The sequence below is a fragment of the Pieris rapae genome, chromosome 12, assembly GCF_905147795.1.
Source record: "Pieris rapae chromosome 12, ilPieRapa1.1, whole genome shotgun sequence".
NCBI classification, from domain to species: Eukaryota; Metazoa; Arthropoda; class Insecta; order Lepidoptera; family Pieridae; genus Pieris; species Pieris rapae.
In genome coordinates, this window is record NC_059520.1 from 2,692,587 (window position 1) to 2,717,693 (window position 25,107).

General features: G+C 33.5%; 1 protein-coding gene across 9 annotated transcripts in view; it reads left to right on the forward strand.

The window, feature by feature from the left end:
- Positions 1-2,637: 2,637 nt before the first annotated feature.
- Positions 2,638-25,107, forward strand: part of LOC110994691 — a 98,573-nt gene continuing 76,103 nt past the window's right edge. For 5 of the 9 annotated variants that reach the window (XM_045630551.1, XM_045630544.1, XM_045630547.1 and 2 more), the window contains exons 1-17: positions 2,638-3,239; positions 4,467-4,578; positions 6,759-6,903; positions 7,448-7,632; positions 12,313-12,431; positions 14,289-14,419; positions 15,068-15,150; positions 15,988-16,140; positions 16,691-16,821; positions 17,702-17,893; positions 18,504-18,606; positions 19,253-19,451; positions 19,873-20,080; positions 21,037-21,220; positions 21,870-21,938; positions 22,383-22,497; positions 24,805-24,882. In XM_045630551.1, the coding sequence (XP_045486507.1) occupies positions 6,797-6,903; positions 7,448-7,632; positions 12,313-12,431; positions 14,289-14,419; positions 15,068-15,150; positions 15,988-16,140; positions 16,691-16,821; positions 17,702-17,893; positions 18,504-18,606; positions 19,253-19,451; positions 19,873-20,080; positions 21,037-21,220; positions 21,870-21,938; positions 22,383-22,497; positions 24,805-24,882 (2,057 nt within the window). In that variant the 5' untranslated portion in view covers positions 2,638-3,239; positions 4,467-4,578; positions 6,759-6,796. The remainder of the gene's footprint in view (positions 3,240-4,466; positions 4,579-6,758; positions 6,904-7,447; positions 7,633-12,312; positions 12,432-14,288; positions 14,420-15,067; positions 15,151-15,987; positions 16,141-16,690; positions 16,822-17,701; positions 17,894-18,503; positions 18,607-19,252; positions 19,452-19,872; positions 20,081-21,036; positions 21,221-21,869; positions 21,939-22,382; positions 22,498-24,804; positions 24,883-25,107) is intronic. The other 4 variants (XM_045630553.1, XM_045630546.1, XM_045630550.1 and 1 more) reach the window with 3 other exon arrangements.

Here is a 25,107-nt window from a genome sequence, read left to right on the forward strand (position 1 = left end):
AGAAAACTGGGAAGACGAAATAAAAGAGATAGCAGGGAAAGTTAAGAAAAAAGTAGTTGTATTAGATATTAGATTCCTGTATAGGAAGTATCCACTGGACCAACCCTGCTCCTTACGAAAAAGGTTTATATGTAACTGTAAAAAACAGATAACTGTAATATGTACATAAAATGCGATATAATGCAGATAATATCATAAAATAATATCATAAAATGCTTGTAGGTTGCATCTTTTTAGACATGACAAAGGCTTTTGACTTTGTATGCCATGAAAGACTTTTAAAAAAATTAGAATGCTACGGAATAAGAGGTAATGCCTATAACTGGGTGAAAAGTTACCTTGAAAATAGAATGCAATATGTGGAAATAACAAAGATTTGTAAACTAAAACAAAAAACCTATAGATCCAACTATAAGAAAAATGAGTACGGAACACCTCAGGGCAGTATTTTGGCCCCACTACTTTTTCTAACATACATAAATGACCTCCCAGATGCTATACACCAGAACTGTATACTATTTGCTGATGACACTACACTTATAATAAAAGGCAAAAACGACCAAGATTTAAAAAACAACTTAATTAAATCTCTAGACGACGCCATCAACTGGATGAATTCAAATAACCTACAAATAAACATGACCAAAACTAACATAATTCATTTCCAGACATATAACTCTAAAACACTAATAGACGTACAATATAAACACAATAAACTGGACATAATGAACGAGTGTGTATTTTTAGGTATAACGATAGATAAATTTTGTAATTGGAAATCACATATTGAAAAATTACAGAACAAAATAGACCGTTTTGTTTTTGTGTTAAAACGACTAAGGGAAACTGTTAACCATGCTGCGGTATTAGCTGCTTATCATGCATATATTGCATCTATAATTAGATATGGAATTATAATTTGGGGAAATTCAGTCGAAGTGAATAGGGTATTTAAGGCCCAAAAAAATGTATTAGAGCAATTTGTGGAGCAAATTGCATCGATAGTTGCGTGCCTCTATTTAAGAGACTCAAAGTGTTATCTCTTCCATGTATTTATATATTAGAAATGTCCCTGTTCGTACACAGAAATATACATATTTTTAAATCGAATGTAGTAAGTAGTAGACATGGGGAGAAATTGGCTGTGCCAAAAATAAATTTAGAATTATTTCGGAAAAACGCCTTCTGTATGGCAATTAAAATTTACAATAGATTACCGAAAGAACTTAAAGATCTTCCGACAAGAATCTTTAAAAAGCGACTTAGTGCATTACTTTTAGAAAAAACGTACTACTCAATAAACGATTATTTGTGTGAGACATGGTAATTTATATAAATTTAATTATGTATGATAATTGACTTAATTGATATGAATCTGACTAATAATGTAAAATCTAAACTAAGATAAATTTGCGCGCCACTGTGTGTGGCAGAATATGCGAACGACTGACAATTGTACCACCTTGACATTTTGTACCATATTCGTGCAATGAATAAATTATTATTATTATTATTAACTTACATTACGATGAAATATCTAAACGAACATCATTGTCATAATTTTTAAAGTTTCGTTTATAGTTTATTATTTATTATTATTATTATTATTTCGTTTACAATGCTTGAAATGATAATATAATAAGATATATAAAAGATAATATATTAAACAACTTGTGGATTCTCAAAAAGCAAGCACAAATTATTCTTTGATAATTCTAATCTCACACGATACAAATTTATCATTTTATTTAATTAGAGTATAGGCTATTGAAGTTTTAAAAAACTAATAAAATAAAATAAAACTATTATATATAAAACAAGTATACTTTTTTGCGGCATCAGATTGTAAAAATCATTATGTTAAAGACACGTATAATTTAATATGTATTAACGTTGTTTGGTATGTGCTTTTAAAATTCTAAGATTGGCTTTCTCTAAGCCTTAAATAAAAAATACAAATACAAATTTTAGTAATTTATTATTTTATTTCATTGTAAAGGCGATTTAAGTTTTATTAAACTAACATAATGAAATTAAAGTATTATATATAAAAAGAAATTTAGTATAATTTTTAATTTGCGGCATCAGTTTATAAAAATAATTTTGTTAATTATACGTGTAATTTATCGTTTTAATATTAACGTTGTTTGGTATGTGCCTTTAAAATTCTAAGATTGGTCTTCTCTAAGCCTTATTTAAAATATGATGGTCGAAAATAACTATTAAATTACTCGGTGGACCACAGTAAGCATCCTACAGTCATGGACCAAAATCGAATGTCTCGGAAATGGTGCGCGCGCATCCTTCCCGCTCCCCTCCTTGCCGACAACTCATTGATGATGTTCTTAAATTCGCCATATATTACAACTTGTATATTATAGAGATTTTAAGGTGGCAATTAAGCCTTCCTTGTGCTACTATATATTTTATTGAATTTTTTTATAACTATTATTTTGTGGGTTGATGTTGGAATTGAAAATTGAAAACTGAAAAGTAAATGTTGGGCGCTGGCCGTCATATCTTTCGCTCGGTTTGGGCGTCGGTGCGTCTCGGGTATTGGGCGGGCGCGGGGAGGGCGGGCGGCGGGCGTGCGCGACGGCGCCGCCACGCACGCTCCACTCACGACCCAGTCCGCTCTGATGTCTAACAGGGCCGGCGGTGTCCACCTTTCGCACATCGCTGTACCGTGTTGACGCATATCTAATACGCATTTAGAGATAGAATGGTGTAATCGTGCCGCTAGTCGGCTAGGTGGTTAGGTAGCGGTAGAGTAGTGCGGTAGCGGTCCGGGGCAGGTGCGGATCGGCCGGGCAGCAGCCGGCTAGGGCAGATCGGCAGTTGGCAGTCGACAGGCGGCAGGTCGACAGACACTGTCGGGCGACGCAGCAGCTGGCGGTGTTTACACGCCGCAACTCACGCCTCCGCCTGCACCCACGGGCCCTCGCTTCGTGCGCTTGCTCGCTGCAATACACCGTTCATATTACATTCGTCGCTGTGAATATTTAAACTTTATGAACGAGCTATCTTAGAGGTATTTAATGTTTATTCAAATTGACTCTCTGCAGAGAGCACAGTCGTAGAGCACATCACAGTGTCACGAGCCGTTCACATTCGCATCCGATACGATTGCCATAACTCATTTTAAGTGATATCGCGGTCCGATAGTTATGGGTGCCATGGGTGCTAAAGAAAGTGTGGAGGCTGCTAAATTTTCTTCGCAAAATTGGAATAATTTCGAGGTTCGTAATACGTTTAATTTGCACATGGAAATGACTGTATCCACTCCCTTCTGTACTCCTTTAAAGTAGGCATTTGTTAATTACTAATCGAATAAAATATAATAAATATAAATACATGAATTGCACAGTTATGATGTATGTGATAAATATATACGTATGCATGATCACGCACTTTTAAAATACATGTTAAAAAATACCCTAGATAAATCTAGTATAACATTTTCTTTAATTAGTTATAACGAAGACATATTTAGAAATATGAATGCAAATTAGGTTTTATAAAGTATATTAATTAACAGTGAATGTAATTTTAGTAACATCTATAGCCATTTTAAGAATTCTCTCCTACGTACCGATTAACATTAGTGGTTTATAGGATTGACCCACATTTATACATACATAACTTATCCCTCTGAGTGAGAAGGCTCGGTGTCAAGAACGAAATGCGGCTCATGAATTTTAATTCTTATTTGATAGCCTAGACTTAGGAATATCACATAAAATCAATATGAACTTGAAAATATAACCTCGCGACCTATTTACCCAAGTACTTTGACTGCAAGAAGGTAGATATAACGAAATGGATGTATGTTCATTTGTTTTTATACCACATACTATTGACAAGTGTCTCTTGCTAGAGCCTGGTAGGTCAGCGTCACACATAGTTACTTCCTAGGGCTTCTAACTAAATCAAAAACACTGTAAAAGTCTCTTAACCAGCTAGAAATGGATTTGCCTTTATTTTTATCGTGTGGGATGTTACGCGATGTGATATTTTTTTAATTAATTGATGTTATTTAGGTAATATAGGCATTTTTGAGTACATACAAAATCAAAAACCGTATTTAAAACTCAAAGATTTATTAGTTTTGACTAAATGACAATGTCAAAAATATTTCACTAAATCAACTGATTGAATATTAATAAAGAATCCAATTCATATTTTTCCTATTTAGCGATTTAATTGTTTTAGTTGTATTCATGTTATAATATTTTATGTTATTAATTTGCCTGCTTTTTACACGTGCCATTATATATTATATGAAACTTATTTCTAAATATTTTAATATGTTATATAAATGTTACAATAAATGAAAATAAGTTTCATATGCATGATCGCTTACTAATATAAAATCGTAATATGTATAACATCGAATAAATACTTGTTTAGAATGGTAAATTTAGTCACGACTAGATCAACAACTAGATGACGTAATACCTTTGCAGCATGGCGGTGTGAAGCATCATCATAGACACGGTACTCAGCGTTCGCAGAGTTTGAACCGTGGGCACTCTTTGTCGCGTTCTGATGCGACCTGGTGACATCACGGGACCACGGGTGAGTGACACAATAAAAACATAAAACGTATTTCAGATGATTTTTAGTAAGATTATTTTGTTCAAGTGTTTTGATTAATTTAACAGAAGTCAAAATAAAAAAACATACATTTAAAAAAATTAATTGCAAAAAACCCTATTTATGTAATGTAAGTAGAATTAAAAAAAAACATTTTGCTAACAATACAGAAAATAATATTCTAAATTGTGTCATTACTATTTATAATAGCCGTCATAATACTGCCTTGTTTCATGTTATAATTCATTGACTGTTTCATGTTTTTGTGTAGGAATTATCAAAGTGTTAATAGATCGCGCTATAAGACATTTTATACATGATAATTTGTTTTTCGCTATCAGACGTTCTAAAATGTTCCTAGTTTTTAATTTACGTTATATTATATTAACGTCAAATTGTTAAAATTGAACTAATTTCCACCGTTAAAGATTCTTCAATCAAAAGAGAACATACGCTCCTATAAACCTCTTAAAATAAGCCGTGAACCTAAGTGTCTAAGTCTGTTACAATATATGCCAACGTCAAAGAATAGTAAATTAAAGTAGTCGCTATTTCTCAGTAATGAGTTGACACTAATAAGGTCCATACATAGAATACTGCCTTACTAAGAACGTCGTCAATAACCGGTGAGTGTTGAAATACTTTGTATGGTAAAAATACGCTGATTTAAAACATTTACTGGAGTTAGACTTGAGTAGTAAGACATGTTTGATTTTATTTAATATTAAATTAATTTGCTCCCTGTTCTATAAAAAAAAAGTAAAATTAAATCATTCTCCAAGGGGTGATATAAAAGTGAGAGATGTGTCATTTTTAAAGTTAGTGCTAAACAGCTAGTAAAGTGAAATTGTATAAACGAAAAGTTAGTGATCCTAGTGTACGATTGTCATCTTTGAAATCGTGGGTTTGATCCCAGCTTGTGTAACAATGGACTTTCTATGTGCGCATTTTATATTCGGTGAAACGGTGAAAGAAAATATCAAATTAAATCATATCAAAAGACAAATGTCTTTTGATATGATTTTATTTGATATTAATTCAGTTTAGATGGTTTAGTTTTATGAATATCAAGATTGTTTACATAATTCGCGAAAGAGCAAGACTACGCCATCCGTTCGCAAACCTACCAGGAGACCTTGTACTGAGCAGAACGGGCAAAAAACTCGCCAAGTTTTACCCTACCTCTAAATTACAATTTTTCAAAGGAAAATGTCATAAACCACAACGTCATTAAAGTAACATAAATGAAAATACCGACGTATTACGCGTGTGTGAAGCTACTTGCCTAATAGATTGACAAATTATCATAAAATACGGAAATCTGAAGCCCAGAACTAAACAGTTGTAGTGCCACTGTTAAATATATAAATGCCAATACGTTTGAAGAAAACATACAAATATGTTGAATGTTTTTAAAACGTTATTTCGTATATGATGGCCTCGGTTATTACATAAATCGTATATTTTTTACGTTTATCGTCTAGTAAGATATAAAATAAATAACTCAGTGGCGCTACAACCTCATTAGGTCCTGGCCTCAGATTTTTGAATATGTTTCGTGATCATTTTTAAATCTAATAGGCAAGTTGGTGATCAGCCTCCAGTGCCTGACACACATCGTCGACTTTTTGGGTCTAAGACATGTCGGTTTCTTCGTTTAAATGCGCACATAGAAAGAAAGTCCATAGGTAGCCGGGGATTGAACCTACGGCCTCAGGTATGAGAGTCGCACGCTGAAGCCACTAGGCTAACACTGCTATATCTAGTAAGATATAATGTTATAAAATTGCTTAGCAAACCAAAATCCCATATATATATATATATACATTTATACAAACAAAATAATATATATAAGTACATTGCATCTCAGCGCTTGATTAGCTTACGTGCGCTGTATAATAGTTACGAATCCATACGCTGTTGAACGGAACTTTATATTATATTTCAAACTACAGTTAAAATCTGTTATAACGACGCTAGGGGGCTACTCATATTTGGTCGTAAAAACCGATAGTCGTATCAGTAGAATTGATCCGGGAACCTTTGATTTTGGTCAATATAACCGGTATGCTGTTCTCAATGATGTCGTCGTAAACGGTATTGACTGTAGTTGTATGCCTCTAATCATCTACAAAACCTGATACAACCGACACATATTGCAGGCAGCGTAGTTCAGTGCGCCGAATGTGGCGCGCGCACGATGGGTAACAAACTATCGTGTTCCTGCGCACCAATCCTCCGCAAGGCATATCGCTATGAGGACAGCCCGTGGCAGAATTCCCGACGACGTGATGGACATCTCTTGAGGTATATGAACGAATATTTACTTTTTACTTATAACAAAGATATTTGGTACTTTGTGGAGGCCCACTGAAGTATTTCTGAACCAATTCGTCTTGGGGTCCTTCAAGAAAAGAGCGTACCAATTCTTAAAAGGCCGGCTTTGTGCTCACGAGCTCTCATAAGGCTTTGTGAGTGTCCATGGACGGCGGTATCACTTAACATCAGGTGTGCCTCCTGCCCGTTTTCACCCTGTTCTATAAAAAAAGATAATATTTTGTATAAAACACAGAAGTTTTATATTTCGGTAATGAATAACTTAAGTTAAAAAAGTCTCCAAAGTACAGTCTTTAGATGTTTTTTTATGAATTCTATGCATGTTTTTTACTGAGTATTTTAATATACCAAGAAAATAATTGGACATAAAATTCCTCTTAACATTCTTAGGAGTTTCCATCTATGTATTTAATAATTAATGAATCTATTGCGTATGTAAACTAATTATAAAAAATACTTAATTAATTGTTTAACTGTACCATGAAAATCTGATTAAACAATCCAAATTTTCCAGACTTTGGGCAGAAGTATTTCACGTGTCAGCGAGTGGCGCTGGCACCGTGAAGTGGCAGCAGGTATCCGAAGACCTGGTACCTGTGAACATCACCTGCATACAGGACTCGCCAGAATGCGTGTTCCATATTACCGCATACAACTCCCAAGTCGACAAAATCCTTGATGTTAGACTATTGCAACCTGGTATGTTACTTGTATTAGTTGGTTAGATTATTATATAAGATTGTCTTAAGACATGTTTTAGAATAACTTAATGTGCTAACTAATGGCGCGGCGGTGTTTTGTCCAATGATAGTAATGATAGATTAATTATATACACTTCGTTACATTAATAGAAAAAAAATATATAAAAATTATCGCTAACAAGCGATCTCTTCCAGGTAACACTAGAAATGAAACAAAAAAAAAAAAGAAGCGTGACATTCATGAAGTGCATAACTAAATTTAAAAAAAAAATACCAGTACCAGTATAGGATTGGTTAAGAAATGTTAATATAGAAGAGTTTAAAGATTTTAGCGAGGTAGCCAATTGTATGGAGTCGGGCCTATTCCATAACTTAATGGCGGAGATCCTAAAATAATTGCCAGTTAGAGGAGCGTCTCATATTTTAGGATAAAGACCTGATAATTTGAATTCATTTTTAAGATAGGAAGTCCTGGGATTGTGTACCACCACCAGTCATGTGTTAATATTTTTTATAAATGACATTAACTCTATTAATAAATTCAGAGTAGGTACATATATCCTGTAGAATGTTTGTGGTCAAGGGATTTCGAAGTAGGTCTAAGCCATGAAATTCAGCAATGAAATTCAGCACGCCATTTAAGTTTGTTGAAACAATTTGGTAAACTTTTAGAATATATTATTATTATAAAAGCATAGAAGGCTAATTACGTCGCATATGGGAAACCACAGTTTTATTCTATAGTAAAACAAGTAATGGAAAGGAAAAAAAAAAGATTTTATGTTTCAATTTTAAATTACGCCACTACCTTATTTAGATTTCCATTTAAGATATAAGATCATTTTTCTTGTGATTGATTTAAAATGTTCTTTATTTTGTGGACATGTTCGTTCAATATAATAAAGTCAGCAGTTTCTATAGATCTTTTTAACTTACTAACCTTATTAATAGGCTGGTTATTAAAAACATTACACTAATCCTCCTCACCTTAAGAGCATTTGTTTGCTTGGCTTTACAAATATGAAAATATTAAACACGAATATTACCTAATACTAATAATACATTAAAGGCTTCGCAGGCGTACCAAAATTATTACTTATAATTATTATAGATTAGTTTTAATTTTAATGAGCTAGCGGTGTTAAAATATTGACGAAACATGTACAAATACATTTATTAACTGACCAAATAAAAGGGATACCAATTTAAAGGAAATGCCAAAAAAGGCACACGTGTAAAAAGTAAAAAAAAGTAAAAAGTAAAAAGTATTTTATTGAATCACAAACATTAACATACATGTAAAATTGAGGTAGCCCCAGTAAGTTAAATAATACTTGTGATGGAGCAACCTCGCAACTTCCCTTAAATTATAGATTACAATGTTTGGACCAAAACAACTGAAATATGACTTGACAAACTTAGTTACAAAATATATTATTTTTCTATTTATTTATTTTTGAATTAAAAACTAACTAAATTAAACAAATAATAACGCACGGTCTTTGCGTGCGTGCGCGTGAGTGCGTGCATGTGTGTTTGTGTGTGTGTGTGCTTTGTGTTGCGGCTTTCATTCTTCAAGTCCTTACTTGTTATTGAGATCTTCAAGCTTTTAACATAAACATGAAAATAAATTGATTCTTAAGACATTTGATGAGGTTAAAAGATCTAACCTTCTATCTATGGATTTTCACGTCATTTGATAATTCGTCTTTGGTTTTTATGTCGGTTAAAAAATCATTGTCTGTCGGTGCAAAAATTTATCAAGTATAAAAAGTATTTCCGAACCAATTCAACTCAGGGTCCATCAAGAAAAGAGTGTACTAAGTTTAAAGGACGGAAACGCACTTGCGAGCCTGGCAATTTGAGTGTCCATTGGCAACATCAGGTGAGCTCTGACGAAAAAAACATAACTAACAAAGTATTATAACATTAAAGACAACTTGTTCCAACCGTTAAACTGAATTTAACGTGTAATATCACAAAAATACGAGCCGGCCGCCACTGTAACCTAGTTTTAAATTTACTCCAGATACACGGCAATCGAGCGAAATCCACGTACAGAGCGTTCAACGCGTCTCCTCTCTGCGATATTGAAATCTTTTACAGGCACAATGTTGAAAGCTTTAATTAAATGCATTTCGATTGCGTATCTGTGCCGTTATTAAATGAAACACTTTTATTTGATATACCTTTAGGGCCTGTTTCACAATGTATGGTTAAAGTGCCAAATAGCTATGCAACACATAAATTATTCGAAAGATAAAAGTTCCGAATAAGATACTTGGCATTTCATGACAAATAGCGCTATCTGACAGTCGTGAAACGCAACAAACACTAGTTTATCCTACCAATAAGTAACAAATAGCTTATTTGGAACTTATCCGGACATTGTGAAACATGCCCTTAGTCTTTTAGACTAGAGACTATCTGACATAGGATTTTAAGCATCTATTGTAAACATTGAGCTCTTTATCATGGCTGATGCTGCTAACCCCCACGACACCACAGAGACTCAGGCCTCCACAGGATAAAACGTTTATGTGTTCGTTTGATAATACTCATACTTAATTTATATTAATAGAGTCGCTCACAATATTCTAACCAAACTTATAATTTATTTATATTTCTATTTATGAGCCGCTAACACTGGCTATAATCTATAGCGATATAAATTAATTTGAACAAAATCATTTAAATTATGGTAATAGGATATTAATACATTTAATCAATTTAGTCGTAATATGTATGTAAATTTCGTAATTAAAGTTTGGTAAATATTTTTAAGCGTGAGTAAAACTAATTACACAAGTCTGCAAAAAAAAATAAAATCAGAGCTGTTTTGGTTTTTATGTTGAATTCTTACGTTTTTGGGTATGCTGAATTCGAAAATAACATTCATTTTGTCCTAGAACGTCACGTTTTCTGACAATGTAGGTTCTATGTTAAACAAGTTATTATCGTAAAATAAAACATAAAAAATTAAAAAAATAATTTATAATTGCGTAACAAAACTATTTTTTATTTAAAATACATTAATTAATAAGCACTAAATACATTTTTTTCCCAGTGAGACTCCTTTTGGTACATTTTCGCTTGTGGGAAGCATCTGGAAGGTCTCTTTGAAGCGTCCAACAGTATTCTGCCATCATTGAGACGCTCCATCTTCCCTGGTATCTTTTTTCCATCTCCTTAATATCTTGGTGAAATCGTTCACCTTGCTCTTCACTCACGTCTCCTAAATTTTCTGGAAAGTAGTCGAGGTGGGAATGAAGAAAATGTACTTTTAAACTCCTTAAGCAACCTAAGGCTTGAAATGCTTTAAACATTCTTTTGACGATTTGTTTGTAGATTGGGTTTTTGTAATTGCCTAAAAAGTAAATTCCTGCTTTTAAGCCTTGATCCATGCAACTCTGCAGCGTTTTTAGGAAGATTCAAGTCTCTTATCAAATCATTTAGCTCGCCCTGGGAAAACAATTTCGGACTGTTGTCATCTTCAAATTCAAAACTTGATTGGTCATCGGGCTTAGGTACAGCACCATCTTCGTCAGAACTTGGAATCTCTTCCAAGGTAGCAGGGACCTTGGGAACTGGTATTTCGGTCCCATGAGGGATGGGACGAGTAGCTGATTGCAGATTGGGGTAGGAAATTGACTGCTTCCATTTTAAATTATACCCTTTCACATTACACGAACAAAAGTAACAATCATCACTATGGTTCTTTTGCTCGGCCCATACCATAGGAATCGCATTTCGGAAAGCTTTTTTCTTGCCCTTAAACCAATTTCGAAGGTCTTCAACACATCGTTTGCAGACTTTATGAGGTGCCCAAGCTTTATCCTGATCTCCAAGTTTTAAGTCAAAATACGCAAAGTATACTTTTTTTTACAAAGTCCGTAATATTCACTTGTTGCTTTAATATCATATATTCGCCACAAATGTAACAGAAACTATCAGACGAATTCACACACTTCCGCACAGACGACATTGCACTATATTGATCTAAGATCTATAAAACAATGACGAGTTAACACGTAATTGTACCGCGCCATACTGGACACTGTCGGAGCGCGCACGTTCAGGTTACAATATGTTTATATTTGTTAATGTAGCTCAAACAGGTGTTCGTTATTTAGAAATTAATGATAGTTACGTCCAGTAAACATTTAAAAACAGTTATAAAAATAAAATTATACCCATAGTTTATGACTACAAGTTAGCCCAAAACTCCCTTTTTTGTAATAGAATTGTGTGATTGTAAAAAAACCTTACGTTCTGGAATTTTTTGAGTATTTTCTTAGTTTTCAGAACACCTTAATACATAGAAATCAGTTGAAAATATCCAGACAGCATTTTTGTTGTAGACCTGTGTTATTCGTGTAAGTGATAAATAATTATTCATTCGTTATTAATAGAACATAACTTATTTTATATTTACTGCCAGCCGCTTTATTACATCGCGCTCATCACATCTTTAAAAAAATATATCCGATCTTGATATCATAAAATATGCCCGCGATTAAAGAAAACACTTGTTTAACGGATTGAAGTTATGTATTATTGTAAACTTATAATTATTTAAACATAATTTTAAATTTATCCGACGTATATGTGTAAAAGTTATGTTAATAAAAGACAATACTATATGCCCGCGATTGTCCATAATATAATTTGTTTCCAGGCACTCGTATTGGACAAGCATCTGAATGCTTTGTGTATTGGAAAGATCCCATGACCAACGACACTTGGGGCTTAAACTTCACATCTCCAATAGACGCAAAGCAGTTTAGAGAATGTTGCGTAAGTATTTTTTTAATACAGTTGCTCAAAAAGTGGCATATTGCAGGGAGGTATAGCGTTCGGAAAGAGGGCTATTACACACTCGTGCTTTTTCTTTGCCTTTCCCGCACTCGTGCGTTCTCTTTGCCAACTGTCAAAACAATGTGTATTAAAAAGAAAAAACCAACCACGAAGGTTTTATTAAGAAAAAGATTCATAGAAGTTTTTATGACAGCTATAGCTTATAGAATTCGCTTTGTTTGTAGAAGTTAGTTAGAAATGCATACAAATTAATGCTATGCTTGTGACAAAATCAAAATATCAATTTACACTTATAAACGCCAGGTTTTAAGCTTTTGAAATTACATTTTCTGAGATCAAATAGTAATTAATTCTCCGTACTCCTTTAATCGCCATGTTTTTTTTCATTCTTTTTGTAATTATACCATACTTTTCACATTGAAGCAATTATAATAATAAGAAAATAGAAAACACTATCAGCAGTAGGTATTGTAAAATACGATCAGATACAAAGTGAGAAAAACACTCAAACCTAATTAGGGAGAATTCGTTCTATACGTATATTATGTAAAATTTAGTCTCAATGGATGTTAAAATATATTTGATAATATAGGGGTTTTAATTGTGCTTTTATTAATATTTATAATACATAAATATATGGAATACCTGAGTTTAAATTAAAGTTTCATTCACCAGACTAACGAAATGAGTTTATGTGTGATGTCGATCTATTGTTTATTGTTATTGAATAAATTAAGTTAAAACATTAAAGACAAAATATACAATTGCGTTACTAAGGTAGAAATAAAAATAATGCGTAATAATTTGTTTATGTCATAGTATTTACATCAAAAGCTGCATATAGCTATTTACATTTTCATGATAGGTGTATTTGTAATAAAATTAGTGAGGTATTTTATTGTTGAGTTTGCAAAATATTAAATTACCTGACTGAGCTTTTGCTGTAGCTAAGCCCTAAGGGTAAAATTCACAGACAAGTATACGCGTAAACTAGCTTCGGACAAAATCTTAACCATTTGACAGATGTACATGTCTTGACTCTGAATATTACCCTCGCGTGTAGATTTATCATTGTAAGTAGGTACTCTTCACATCCTATCATCTACTAAACTATGGATATTTATATAATATATTTATATACAAACAACATAAAATACGTAATATGTATTTTATGTAAAACATTCCTTCAGAGCGAAGAGCTTAAATTAAATTTTGTATTTTAAGACGAATAATTAATTTTGATATTTAAAAATCGAATAATTTTTAAATATCAAAATTCAACGCCGAAGATAATCAAAATTTAAAGAAGAATCTCAATGATTAATTAAAGTAAACAATACGAATAAACGTAATAATTATGAAATCGACATAAAAATTTATTTGATTTATAGAATATTGATTTAAAATGTGTTAAACGCTTGATTGATTTAAAGATGTCTATGGGCTGCAATGACTGGACTTGTCTTTACCCGCCTATTATATAAAAAAAATAGAATAAGATTGAAATATATTTGAGGGTCACCATCCATCTATATATAAACAGTCCTAAAAATCCGAAAACCTTTATTTTTTTATTAAATATATAAGAATATATATATGTAGTAATCGAAACTTAACACATATTATTATAAACTAAAATTATAATTGAACCGTTGTATTACTTTTTTTGAATTACCTAATTAAACATTAGGATTTCAACAGCGTTGATTAGATATTAATATGTAAAATTGTAAATTTCTATTTAGTAACTCCCTGCTAGATCCCGCTTGTTGTATTCCTATCATTATTAGATCATTACCAGCTATGATTCATTCATCACGCGATATTTTATTATAGTCGCCTTCATTTAAATTCTCACGGAAGGCATCTTCGAGCTACAGCCTGAAGCTGGAGCCGCCGGGGAGCAAACAAAAATTCAAGACGAAGAGGAAACCAGTCTCGACACCAGCGAGTCCAAATCGATCAAGGTAACAAACGTTCATAATATAATTACGTCAGTAAACAATATTCAGATGCAATTATCATAATTCAACAATGATTTATAATCTTTTCTAAATGACAAGTGATGTTGACAGGTGTTAATTGTCATTGCAGTGACAGTTGACATACGTGTTGTTAGTGTCCCTAAACGTAGGCATTTATAGCGAGCACCACAGGTCTATGTGGAAATTGGCTTAGTTTCTTGTAATGAATGTTTGAAAGCGTACAATCCTCCACAGAAAGTTATGTTTAGGACAAATGTTGCCATAAATGGGAACCGTGACCTGCAGTTTAAATGCTCTTGCACTATCTTGGAGTCAGTAACATGTCATCACCAATGACATAAATACTTATTTTATACTAGAAATAGTTAATACAATAAGTATGACTTCCTGAGAACTGGTTTCTGAAAGTTTTTATACTAAGTAAACCCCAAAATTTAGACCGTTTAGAGCCTTAAATATAAATGAATTACCACATATCATACTAACTAACGAAAACCTGGGAATATTAATGTATAGTGTAAGCAAATTTAGAAATAGTTAAAACCTCTTGTCTCTACATATATTTTAATAGGGGCAAATTGTGCCCTTGATGAAATATTAGTCATGAGAGTAATAATAATTCATAAATAGTCTTAGTTACGGACGCGAGCCACAGTGCACCTGCATGACCCAGGAGCAGTACGCCAGGCTGAGGGCACAGGATCCAAGATACCGTGAGTATATCATTTTATAATTTAATTCCATCGCATCATAATTTCAATAGAAAGATACCTTCTTTTGATGCCTCTCCATGACTGATGATGGTTGGCCGTCAGTCCTGTTAAGCCATGATTGATTATTTATTTATTTATTAAGATACGTTATATTATTATAGGTTATTGATAAAGAAAGCACATCGCAAACATATTTCTGATTCGATTTCGTCAGAATGGGTCAGCCTAAAAACTGTCTTTTAGGACTAAAGAAAAGTAATTGAAAATCTAGTTGTTCTCAATCAAACTCATACTAAACACGTCCAAATAGATTTATAATGGGACCTTAGTTACAAGAATGAACTCCACACATTAGATAACTTCTTATATTGCTCACTTCAAGTAAGTTTTTGGTCTGTAGCACACTAAAGAAATATTATTGTAGTCCTACTGTACCTAGAACAGAACAGATTAGTAGAATTTGTAATGACACCTATAATCTATGCCTACAATCAGTACTTTGACATCATACCCTGAATCCCGCCATTGAGCGGGGCGCGAAACTGACACCCCCCGCAAGCCCACGGGCGTAACGGGGCTCGCGACCCACGGGTGCATGGTGGAAGACAGCAGACTTCCCTGCTTCCCTATTCTGACTGCTGAGGATACAACTTCTTGACCTGGTTAGGTTGAGGATTCGGTCATCAGAGTAGCCTCTATATAAACTCATACATATTTATCAAAACTAGCAATTGCGTAACGCAACCATACTCATGGGTCTCAGAAGAATATAATTACCCAATAACATTTTCAAACCATACATTCGGAGGCTCATGAGTAACGCATATGCGCGTGTAGGCTCATCAACATTACCGCGTACCACCACTCGGGCTATAGAGACAGACGCGGCGGCGGCGGCTGGGCGAGCCGACAAAGTGGCTGCTGCGACCTCATCCACATCACTCTACGACAACGTCGCTACAACTCAGCCCGCTCAACAGCCGCCTAAACGTAAGTAGTTAAATATAATACGTTTACGTTTCTCTCTCTCTCTCTCACTCACACTAACACGTTTGTGTTCATCGAATAATATTTTTACTCTCTTTATTATTATTGAAAATTACCTAAGTACGACTTCCATATTGAAAATTCCTATTCGATTTGAATAATATTGTAGGTAAATATTATATAATAGGTTTTAGTACGTTTACGTAACAAGGCCGAGTCTAGCTAAATAAAATATTTTCATTGTGTAAATGTTATAAAATTGTGTGTTGGTCTGTTCACCAATTCAGCAATTTCTGCCCATTCGCGCAGTTTGCATTCGTGAGAAAATCGGCATGTGTCAAATCCAGAAATCGACAACATGTGTCGACGGCATAAACAAAAATGCCGGCCTATATCCATATAGGATAATAGCGTAATATTTTTAAAAAAATACTATAATTACCCGATAAAGACATTCTTTGCTGAAATCCAATATTGTATCGAGAATCAACCTCGATACCTACAGGTTATATTTAAATTGTATTATGCTAATTTCAATTGTCATATTAAACAGCCGCGGCACGTCAAAGTGAGAGTCAACCGCCTGCTCGTCCGCCGAAGTCTCAAGAAACATCTACGATGACAACCAATACTTCAACAGCGCCTAAGACTGTTACCGCTTCGGTTGGGACACATGGAAATACAGTATGGCTTTACTTTTATTTGAATGTATCTTCAAATTCAACAGTCAAAAGTTCTGCAATGAAAGATTTTCTACTAATTAACTTGCCTGGCAATCGTACCGACTTAAATGTAAAAAACACCCCTCTTTTTATTATGTCAATCGAAAGAATAATAATAATAACTCTTCTTAAGTAACATAGTATTATAAAAGAAACGGACAGACTTTTAAAACAATATACCTACGATATTTAAGGTACTTCTTCTTCTTATCCCATAACTTTGTTTGTATTATTCCCATTGTATAACATAATATAACGCAGCGTCGAAAACGTTTGACTATCTGTCTGACCGAAAGCCAGCGTTTTGAATAATAATGTAAAACAAGATGGCGGTCACCATAACAGCTGATTACTTTTAGAGTCTTTATTTTGGTTAGTAATGTTGTGTGAGTGGGTTTTTGTTTAAAATTGTGGTCTTTGCTGAAATTGTAAATATGTTGTTGACTCCACCATGATTATTTCGGTGTGATCGTGAAGAACTGGGAGCTTGTAAATTCGGTGTTTTGTTTTATTGTAAATTGTTTGGTTGGGTTAGGTTTGTCTTGTTACCTAGGAACGTTTAGGAAACTCGTAAAACATTTCGTTTACTCACTTGTCTGACGGAACTTTAGCGACTTAATTGAATATCGATCCTTGATTAACTGTCTAGAGTTTCAATTAACTCTCTGATTTAACTACTTTACACATACACTGACGACGATTATTAATTAATTCTGGATTTCAATTAAAACTATTTAAAGCAGGAATATTTACTTAAGTGACACCGTTGCAGTATAGCAGGGATTACTAATTACAAATATTTTTATTAAAGTATGACTTAATATATTTCTTATTCATTGCAGACCACCGAAGAGACGACGCAAGTATCGAGCACTGGATCGACAAATCAACACGGCCAAGATTTGAAATCTGAAGGCGTTCAAGCTGGAGGCACTTTGACATCTTCCAAATCATCAGCAACATCCACTCGTGCTGGCAAGGAACATCTACAGCATATGCCTAAGAGCATTGATTATGGAGATGGCAATGAATCGGTAAGTTTATCGTTGTATACAAATTCGTCTGTGTCATATTGACTATGGGTTGATAGGGTGAAACTTTATGTATTTATTTATTTAGATACACTATCCGGAGCAAATACGATAAAATATTTAAAAATAGCCAGTGGCGCTACTACCTTTTTAGATCTGGGCATATTTCACTATCTGTTTGATGGTCATTTGTCAATCTAATAGGCAAGTAGGTGATCAGCCTCACGCCGTCGACACGGGTCTAAAGCAAGGAATTTCCTTACGATGTTTTCGTTCAACGTTCGTGCGAATGTTAATAGACAGAAAGGCCAGACTAGGGGGACCACAAGATGCTCTTATAATTAAAAAAAAAAAGAAAATATAAACAGATTTGATATGATTCTTAGATACACCACACATTTGATAATTATATTATTATTATTGGTAAGACAGAACTTAGTTATATCAACAAACATATATTATTACAGGCAGGCTTATATGATGTTAAGGGATACCGTCGTACATGGACAGTCCAAATGCCAGAAGAATCGCGAGTGCGTTGCCGGGAGTAATATAAAATAGATTGAAACTTTGATAGAAAATAGTGATTTTACATGTTTTATTATGTTTCTAGGGTCGTGAGTCAGAAAGACATATGCATAACCACAATGTGATTAACAACAACACGTCGGGTTCGCGTCGCACAAAGTCCAAAAGCACTGAAGATATGAATATGGGTAATTCTAAAATATGTATAAAAAAAAACATGTCGGAGCAATGGTGCTGGTATCCGCTGCCATTACTCCGATATGTTTTTTTTTATTTGATTACAGTAACTTAATACTGATAGAATAGAAAAAAATATTGGCAAAGATTGTAACGGCTTTTGGTTGAATAATGTACCATCGCTTTAATCTCTACAATTTAATTTTCCAATTTAACAATTTAAATTTAATTTATAATTTAACAATTTAAATTTAATTTTAATAAATTGTTCAATTAAATTTGAACAAATTATTAAAATTTATAATTAAGTCACTCGGTGTGCTTTACATGCGGCATTGTACTTAAGTGTAATTTTCAAATAAAACTATATACTGTATCACAAATAAAGAAGTTATAAGGCTTATATATAAAATAATTATAAAACTTTTATCATTTCTCTTCGTCCGTCTGTGCCTAATAACTTGTAACGATAATTATTTTACTAACCCTTATTAATAGAAACATAATAACAATTGCAATCTTTTAACTAAAGAACTCTTTCGTCTCTTTCCGTCAAATTAGATTTACGCTGTGATGAAAAGAGCTAAAACATTTAACAATAAAAAGCACATGAAGGCGTTTCTTATAAGTTTACATAAATATAATCATTGATTACAGATCCAAACACGTTGAAACGTATGCTCAAGCCAATGCCCTCTACTGAGAGTCCCATCACGTCCCCAGAAATGGGACGAAGGAGGTACGCGGCCTGTCCCTCATCCTGCTCGCACTCACATCGCCATCCTCACCATGGACATTACACACACGTCATCAATAATAATAGCAGGCAGTCATCACAGCGGTATTCGTCTGCTAGGTAAGTTAGATGATGAAAAAAGAACTTGCGTACAAACATATATTTACTGCTTCGGAGAATTCCTTATTAGGAATTCGTGGAAGACGATGTTCATTCACAAACGGAAGAAAAAAAGTAAACCTTTTCATTGGCTATTTCTTCTACTCTTACATATATCATAAAAGTATTAATAGAAATTTAGGTGTGCACGTAAATCCCTACAGAAAAAGAAAAAAAAAAGTGCGAAAAGTTAATTGTAATATAGTTAAGTGATACCCATGCATACTCACATTGCCTCGCAAGTACGTTGCCGGCCTTTTAAGAATTGTTCAATAAGTTATCGATATAAGCAGAATTAAAGAATTACTGTTTGAGAAGATGTTGCTTAAGATTGTTAATGTATGTACCTATAAAGTTTTAAATCGATCGATTGATGTTATAGCCGTGGTGTCGGCGTGGGTGCCGCCCCAAGTGGATATCCCGGGCGTGGTCTGTATTTGGAGCTGGGTGGCGGCGAGAGAGATGTGTCACCACCCTCAGATAACGTCATGTTTGACAATCAATGCTATGCAACCACACCCTCGTCGTCTAATGGCAACTCAGACCAAGAGCATTGTCAACGCCGAGATCCGAGACAACATCATCACATGGTATGAGTTTAGTTGATTCTGTATGGCTTATTAGGTTAACATTTTTACCAGGAAAATACATTTAATGTTCAATGAAATCAAAATGCTTTACGCTACACAATTACACTTTATCACAAAGAAACTATTAAATGTCGTGTATTAATAGATACATACACAGTTAGTTATTATAAACAGATTTTATTTTGAGATGCACACACACAGATTACATATTTCTGTAAAATAAATATACAAAAAAAAACTATTCTTCCAGATAAAGGTTGCCGAAGGCTTTTTGTCTTCAAAAATATATAAATCTTTGTTTTTAATTTATTTTATTATTCTTTATTACTCAAGATGTATGGAACATGCTGTAATGGTTGCAGCTCCTTACAAACGTTGTGTAAAAGAAAAAACTTGGCGATTAAAAAGAGTGGTGGAGAGTTTATTGCCAGTTCATCTCTTCCATTCTACGCCCTTGATTTGAGAACTGGCAGTAAATGTAAAATTAGAACTATTTAATGAATATTTATTTTTTTGATGTTCATAAGTTTACATGTTACCTAACATGAATAAATGATTTTTGATTTGATTGACATCGTTATTTATGCCATATGTCTATAACTTTATTTTGTAATAGAAGCAAATTGTAGTAAAAATCTTCAATTATATATATATATATAATCTCATTACACCTATTGGGCCTAGATTTACGACTCATCATTGGTTATTGGAATTTCTAATCTATGGTCTTCAATATTGTTCTCGATCTTGTATTTAATCGAATTGCATTTTCACAGTAGAACCATTACTATACAAATTTCACCACACTACATATTACGCGCGATAATAGTATCATTTTTCTAACAGTGCTTGAAAGAGATTGCTTTAAAATGATAATGCCATTGTTATTGATATGTGTTCTTATTGCTCTTTATAATTCAAGGTTGTGTTAAATAAATGGTGTTTATGACCAATAGAAGCCGTGTCTATCGCGCCAAGCATCACAGCAGAGCGCCACTCCGGCGCCAGGATCTCCTACATCACGTCTACTGTTGGAATATGAGATGCATCTAAGGAATACATTAGCTAAAGGAATGGATGCTGAGAGCTACAGTTTGCATACATTTGAAGCGCTTTTAAGTCAGAGCATGGAAGACTTGGGTAATTACATTTATTGCTATTTTACATTCTTATAAAAAAAACATTTTCAGTAGTATCTGATGCTTCTTAAAACATTCCTATTTATTTGGTTTTAATAAATTATTTACAAAATACAGAATCCCGTACAAATAGGTACTAAGTCAACAAGAACGTATAATCAATAAGTTTACTCACGAAATTAAAATAAAACACTTAAAATCTATTCGAAAAAACATGAATTACACAATAAAACTCAATAACTACTAAAGGCACTAACAAATAGTACACTTTTCTCAATTCAATTAACGGACAATATAAAACTGATTAAAATATTTAGAGTAAAAAATTACTGAATCTTTCCCATTTTTTTAAGGACGAAAAGTAGAATCTGACTACTGAGAAATAATGCTTTTTAAACTCTAAAGTCAAAAGCATTACATTACATGTCCATGGGCGGCGGTATCACTTAACATCAGGTGAGCCTCCTGCCCGTTTGCCCCCTGTTCTTTTTAAAAAAAGGACTATGATTTTAAATTCTCACGTTGCACTTGCGAGTCCTCTGGCAATGTGTCCATGGGCGGTATCACTAAACTTCTGATGACCCTCCTGCCCGTTTGCCCCCTGTTCTATAAAAAATAAAGAGAATGGAGTACGTAATTTTTATTTAAAGCATTTGTTTTAGAATACAACGAAAATCTACCACCTTCTAATCAACGGAGTCCATATCCACCACGACGACGTAAGTATTTATGCCGTAGTAAAACAATACATACGTAACTCTGCCGTGATGAATAACTTGTCACCCGGTAGCATAAAATGGCTTTAAAAATAAATCACTGGCGCTACAACCTCTTTAGGTCCTGTCGGTTTCCTCATGATGTTTTCCTTCACCGTTCGAGCAAATGTTAAATGCGCACATAGAAAGAAAGTCCATTGGTGCACAGCCAGGGATCGAGCCTACGACCTCAGGTATGAGAGTCGCACGCTGAAGCCACTAGGCCAACACTGCTCTCCTATTAGGTAAAAGGTCCAGTAACTTCCATGAAATCAAATCAAACGTATACTAAGAAGACTTATTAAGTACAAAATTACTATTACAGCAAAGAGCCATCAAAAGTGCTTTCTATAGACTATGACACCATATAATCTATAGGTTCTATAGATTATGTATTTTCCGATATAGGTCCAGGATCTCAATGTTCAGGCGGAGGAAGCCGCTCATCAACACTTCCGCTTCCGCATCGAATAGGGGTTGAAAGGCAGCACAGTGCGCGATCTGACCGCGATGGATATTACAGGTATAATTATTTACGATTACAAACTGTAGCCTGGCTAGATCATAAAAAGATCTTATACTTATAAATTGCTGATATTAAAATCTGTATAATCTGACTCGGGCAAAAATGCATATCAAAAATATGATTATTTCAAGAGTTATAATCGCTTGTGAATGTCGTTTAAAACTAAGCCTATTCATAAAAACTAAATCAGTTAATAATTTTAACAAAGTCACCGACGTATTTTTAATACACTGTAAATAGAATTTGTGACAGACAAAATGATGGCCATCATCGCCAAGAAACTCGGAACTTTGTTTGTTGCGGATATGTTAACAAATTAAATACTTTAGTATTGGGTTTTTCAATATTTACTCGTACATTATTGCGACCTATGAATACTTATGAACATAATATATCATAACAAAAATAATAAGAACCATCAATTTAATAAAATAATAATAACTTTCATTATATTAATTTAACGTCATTACTATTTACGACAATTAAAAGAAATACTTAGCTTTAAATTTCGTTATAATGGAATACTAGTGACCCGCCCCAGCTTCGCACGGGTGCAATGCTGATGAAAAGCAGGTTTTTATTATGTATTGTTATTTTCGTCGCTGGAAAGCTCCGATAATATACGCGTTCGATCGCTGCTAAATAAGCTGAAATGGGCTGGAAAAATTAGCCATTATTTGTCGTAAAAAGTAAATGACAAAAAAAAGTTATTGTGGGTTATCCATAAGAGATAGACATATACCATCACGGACTTTTCTGTAGACATTTTCAATGTGTACAATACTTAGTGCATTATTTTGGTAAAACTCGTAGGGTTCAGCCTGCGTTTGCAATGTAAGCGGAAAAAATGTAATTATTTACGACATCACATTAGAAACCTCAAAAATAACAGTACTTCTCTACTATTTAATGGATGTTATTATACATATAAACCTTCCTCTTGAATCACTTTATCTATTTAGAAAAAGAGACTTTCTTTTATACTATGTAGTGATTTTAAAATGATTGAGGGAAGAGCAGAAATGACAGAATTATCGAACCAATTCGACTTAAGGTCCTTAAAAAAGAGAGTATACCTATTCTAAAAAAACCGGCAACGCACTCGCCAGGCCTTTGGCATTGAGTCTCCATGGGCGGTGGTATCCCTTAACATGAGATGCCTCCTGCCCGTATGCCTCTGTTCTATAAAAAGTCACAATCTCGTCATGAGCGCTGTCTTATGTGTCAAATTTCATACATATGAAATTCTTAGACAGTCATTGAAACTAGTCTGATTGTTATTATTTGATTGACATTCCAGACATACAGTGGTAGTTTTTCGATCAGCTGATAACATGTTTTATTGGGAATCGAACTAAGAAGCGCGTTACCGCCGCAAATATTACGCAATTCTCTCATCCACGAAACAGGCCTTACCATAGATATTATATTAGAGACTATTTCCTGTTAGATTTTTTTTGTTGAGGAAGTAGATATCTCCACAAAAAACCATCATATCATATGGCATCAAATAAATAATAAGCCGGGCGAAGCTAAGATTAATTTTTTATACAGTTAACGAATGTGTCTCAGAAAAAATCTCGAGTATTCCGAATATCTCAATTAACTCTACTTAGCCAGAGTGTTATTAATATGAGGACGCGTTTTTGCTTAATTACGGTACAAAGAATGTCTTTTTGCGGTAGATATTTATGCTGGAGTGTTTTCTAAAAGGACTTGTCTGTTAGAAGTCAAAGTATTCAATTACAGCCATTATTCTTCTGTATCATTAATTTTGTGTAATTTTTGATCCAGCAATAACCACAAATAAATTGAATTCATAAGATTGTATAGACCATCTAAAAAACATAAACAACAAAAAATCTTTCATACTGAATACAAGCTAACGCTTGTTATTATTTAATCTGTGGATAAATGAAAATAAAAGTAACCGGCCACTAATAAAACAGGTCATTGCTCTATTCCATTTTAAAAATAGTGTAAATTAAATTGGGCGCCAATTAAAACGAAATTTATATTTAATTGAGTCATTCCAATTAATAAATATTTGTGCATTAAAAATTCACTTAATATTTAAATTCTAATAAGTGGTCCGTAGATTAATTTACTCGATTCGAAAGTTATCAGGATTTTATGAATTATTCAAATCAATATCTGCGAAGTTCTGTCTGGACTCATTGTTACGGTACAATCAATACATCTCCAGATATTTCACTTTTTCTCCCAACTTTTGTTTGAATAGAATGTTGCGGTGTATTTTGTGAATCTTTTGATTAAAATTCTTTATGTTTTGCATTGTTTTAGCGATCGCAATGAATTAATGAGGGAACGAGAGAGGGAGCGGGAACGCGAGAGGGGGTATCTCAGTGATCATAATACAAGGTTTGTAGTTTTCAATTAGTTAATTACTTTGATTTTTATTCATTACAAAAAGTGCTTACGGCAGGCTAAAGTTGAATGCAGTTTCGCCGTCGCGTTTGATCAAATAACCAAACCAAATGCATATAATCTTATAATACAAATAAGTTTTAAATTAAATTAATTAATTTCGCTTATTCGTTTTATATAAGATTTTTGGCGCCGCTTAAGGGTTAAAGTCCTATATTA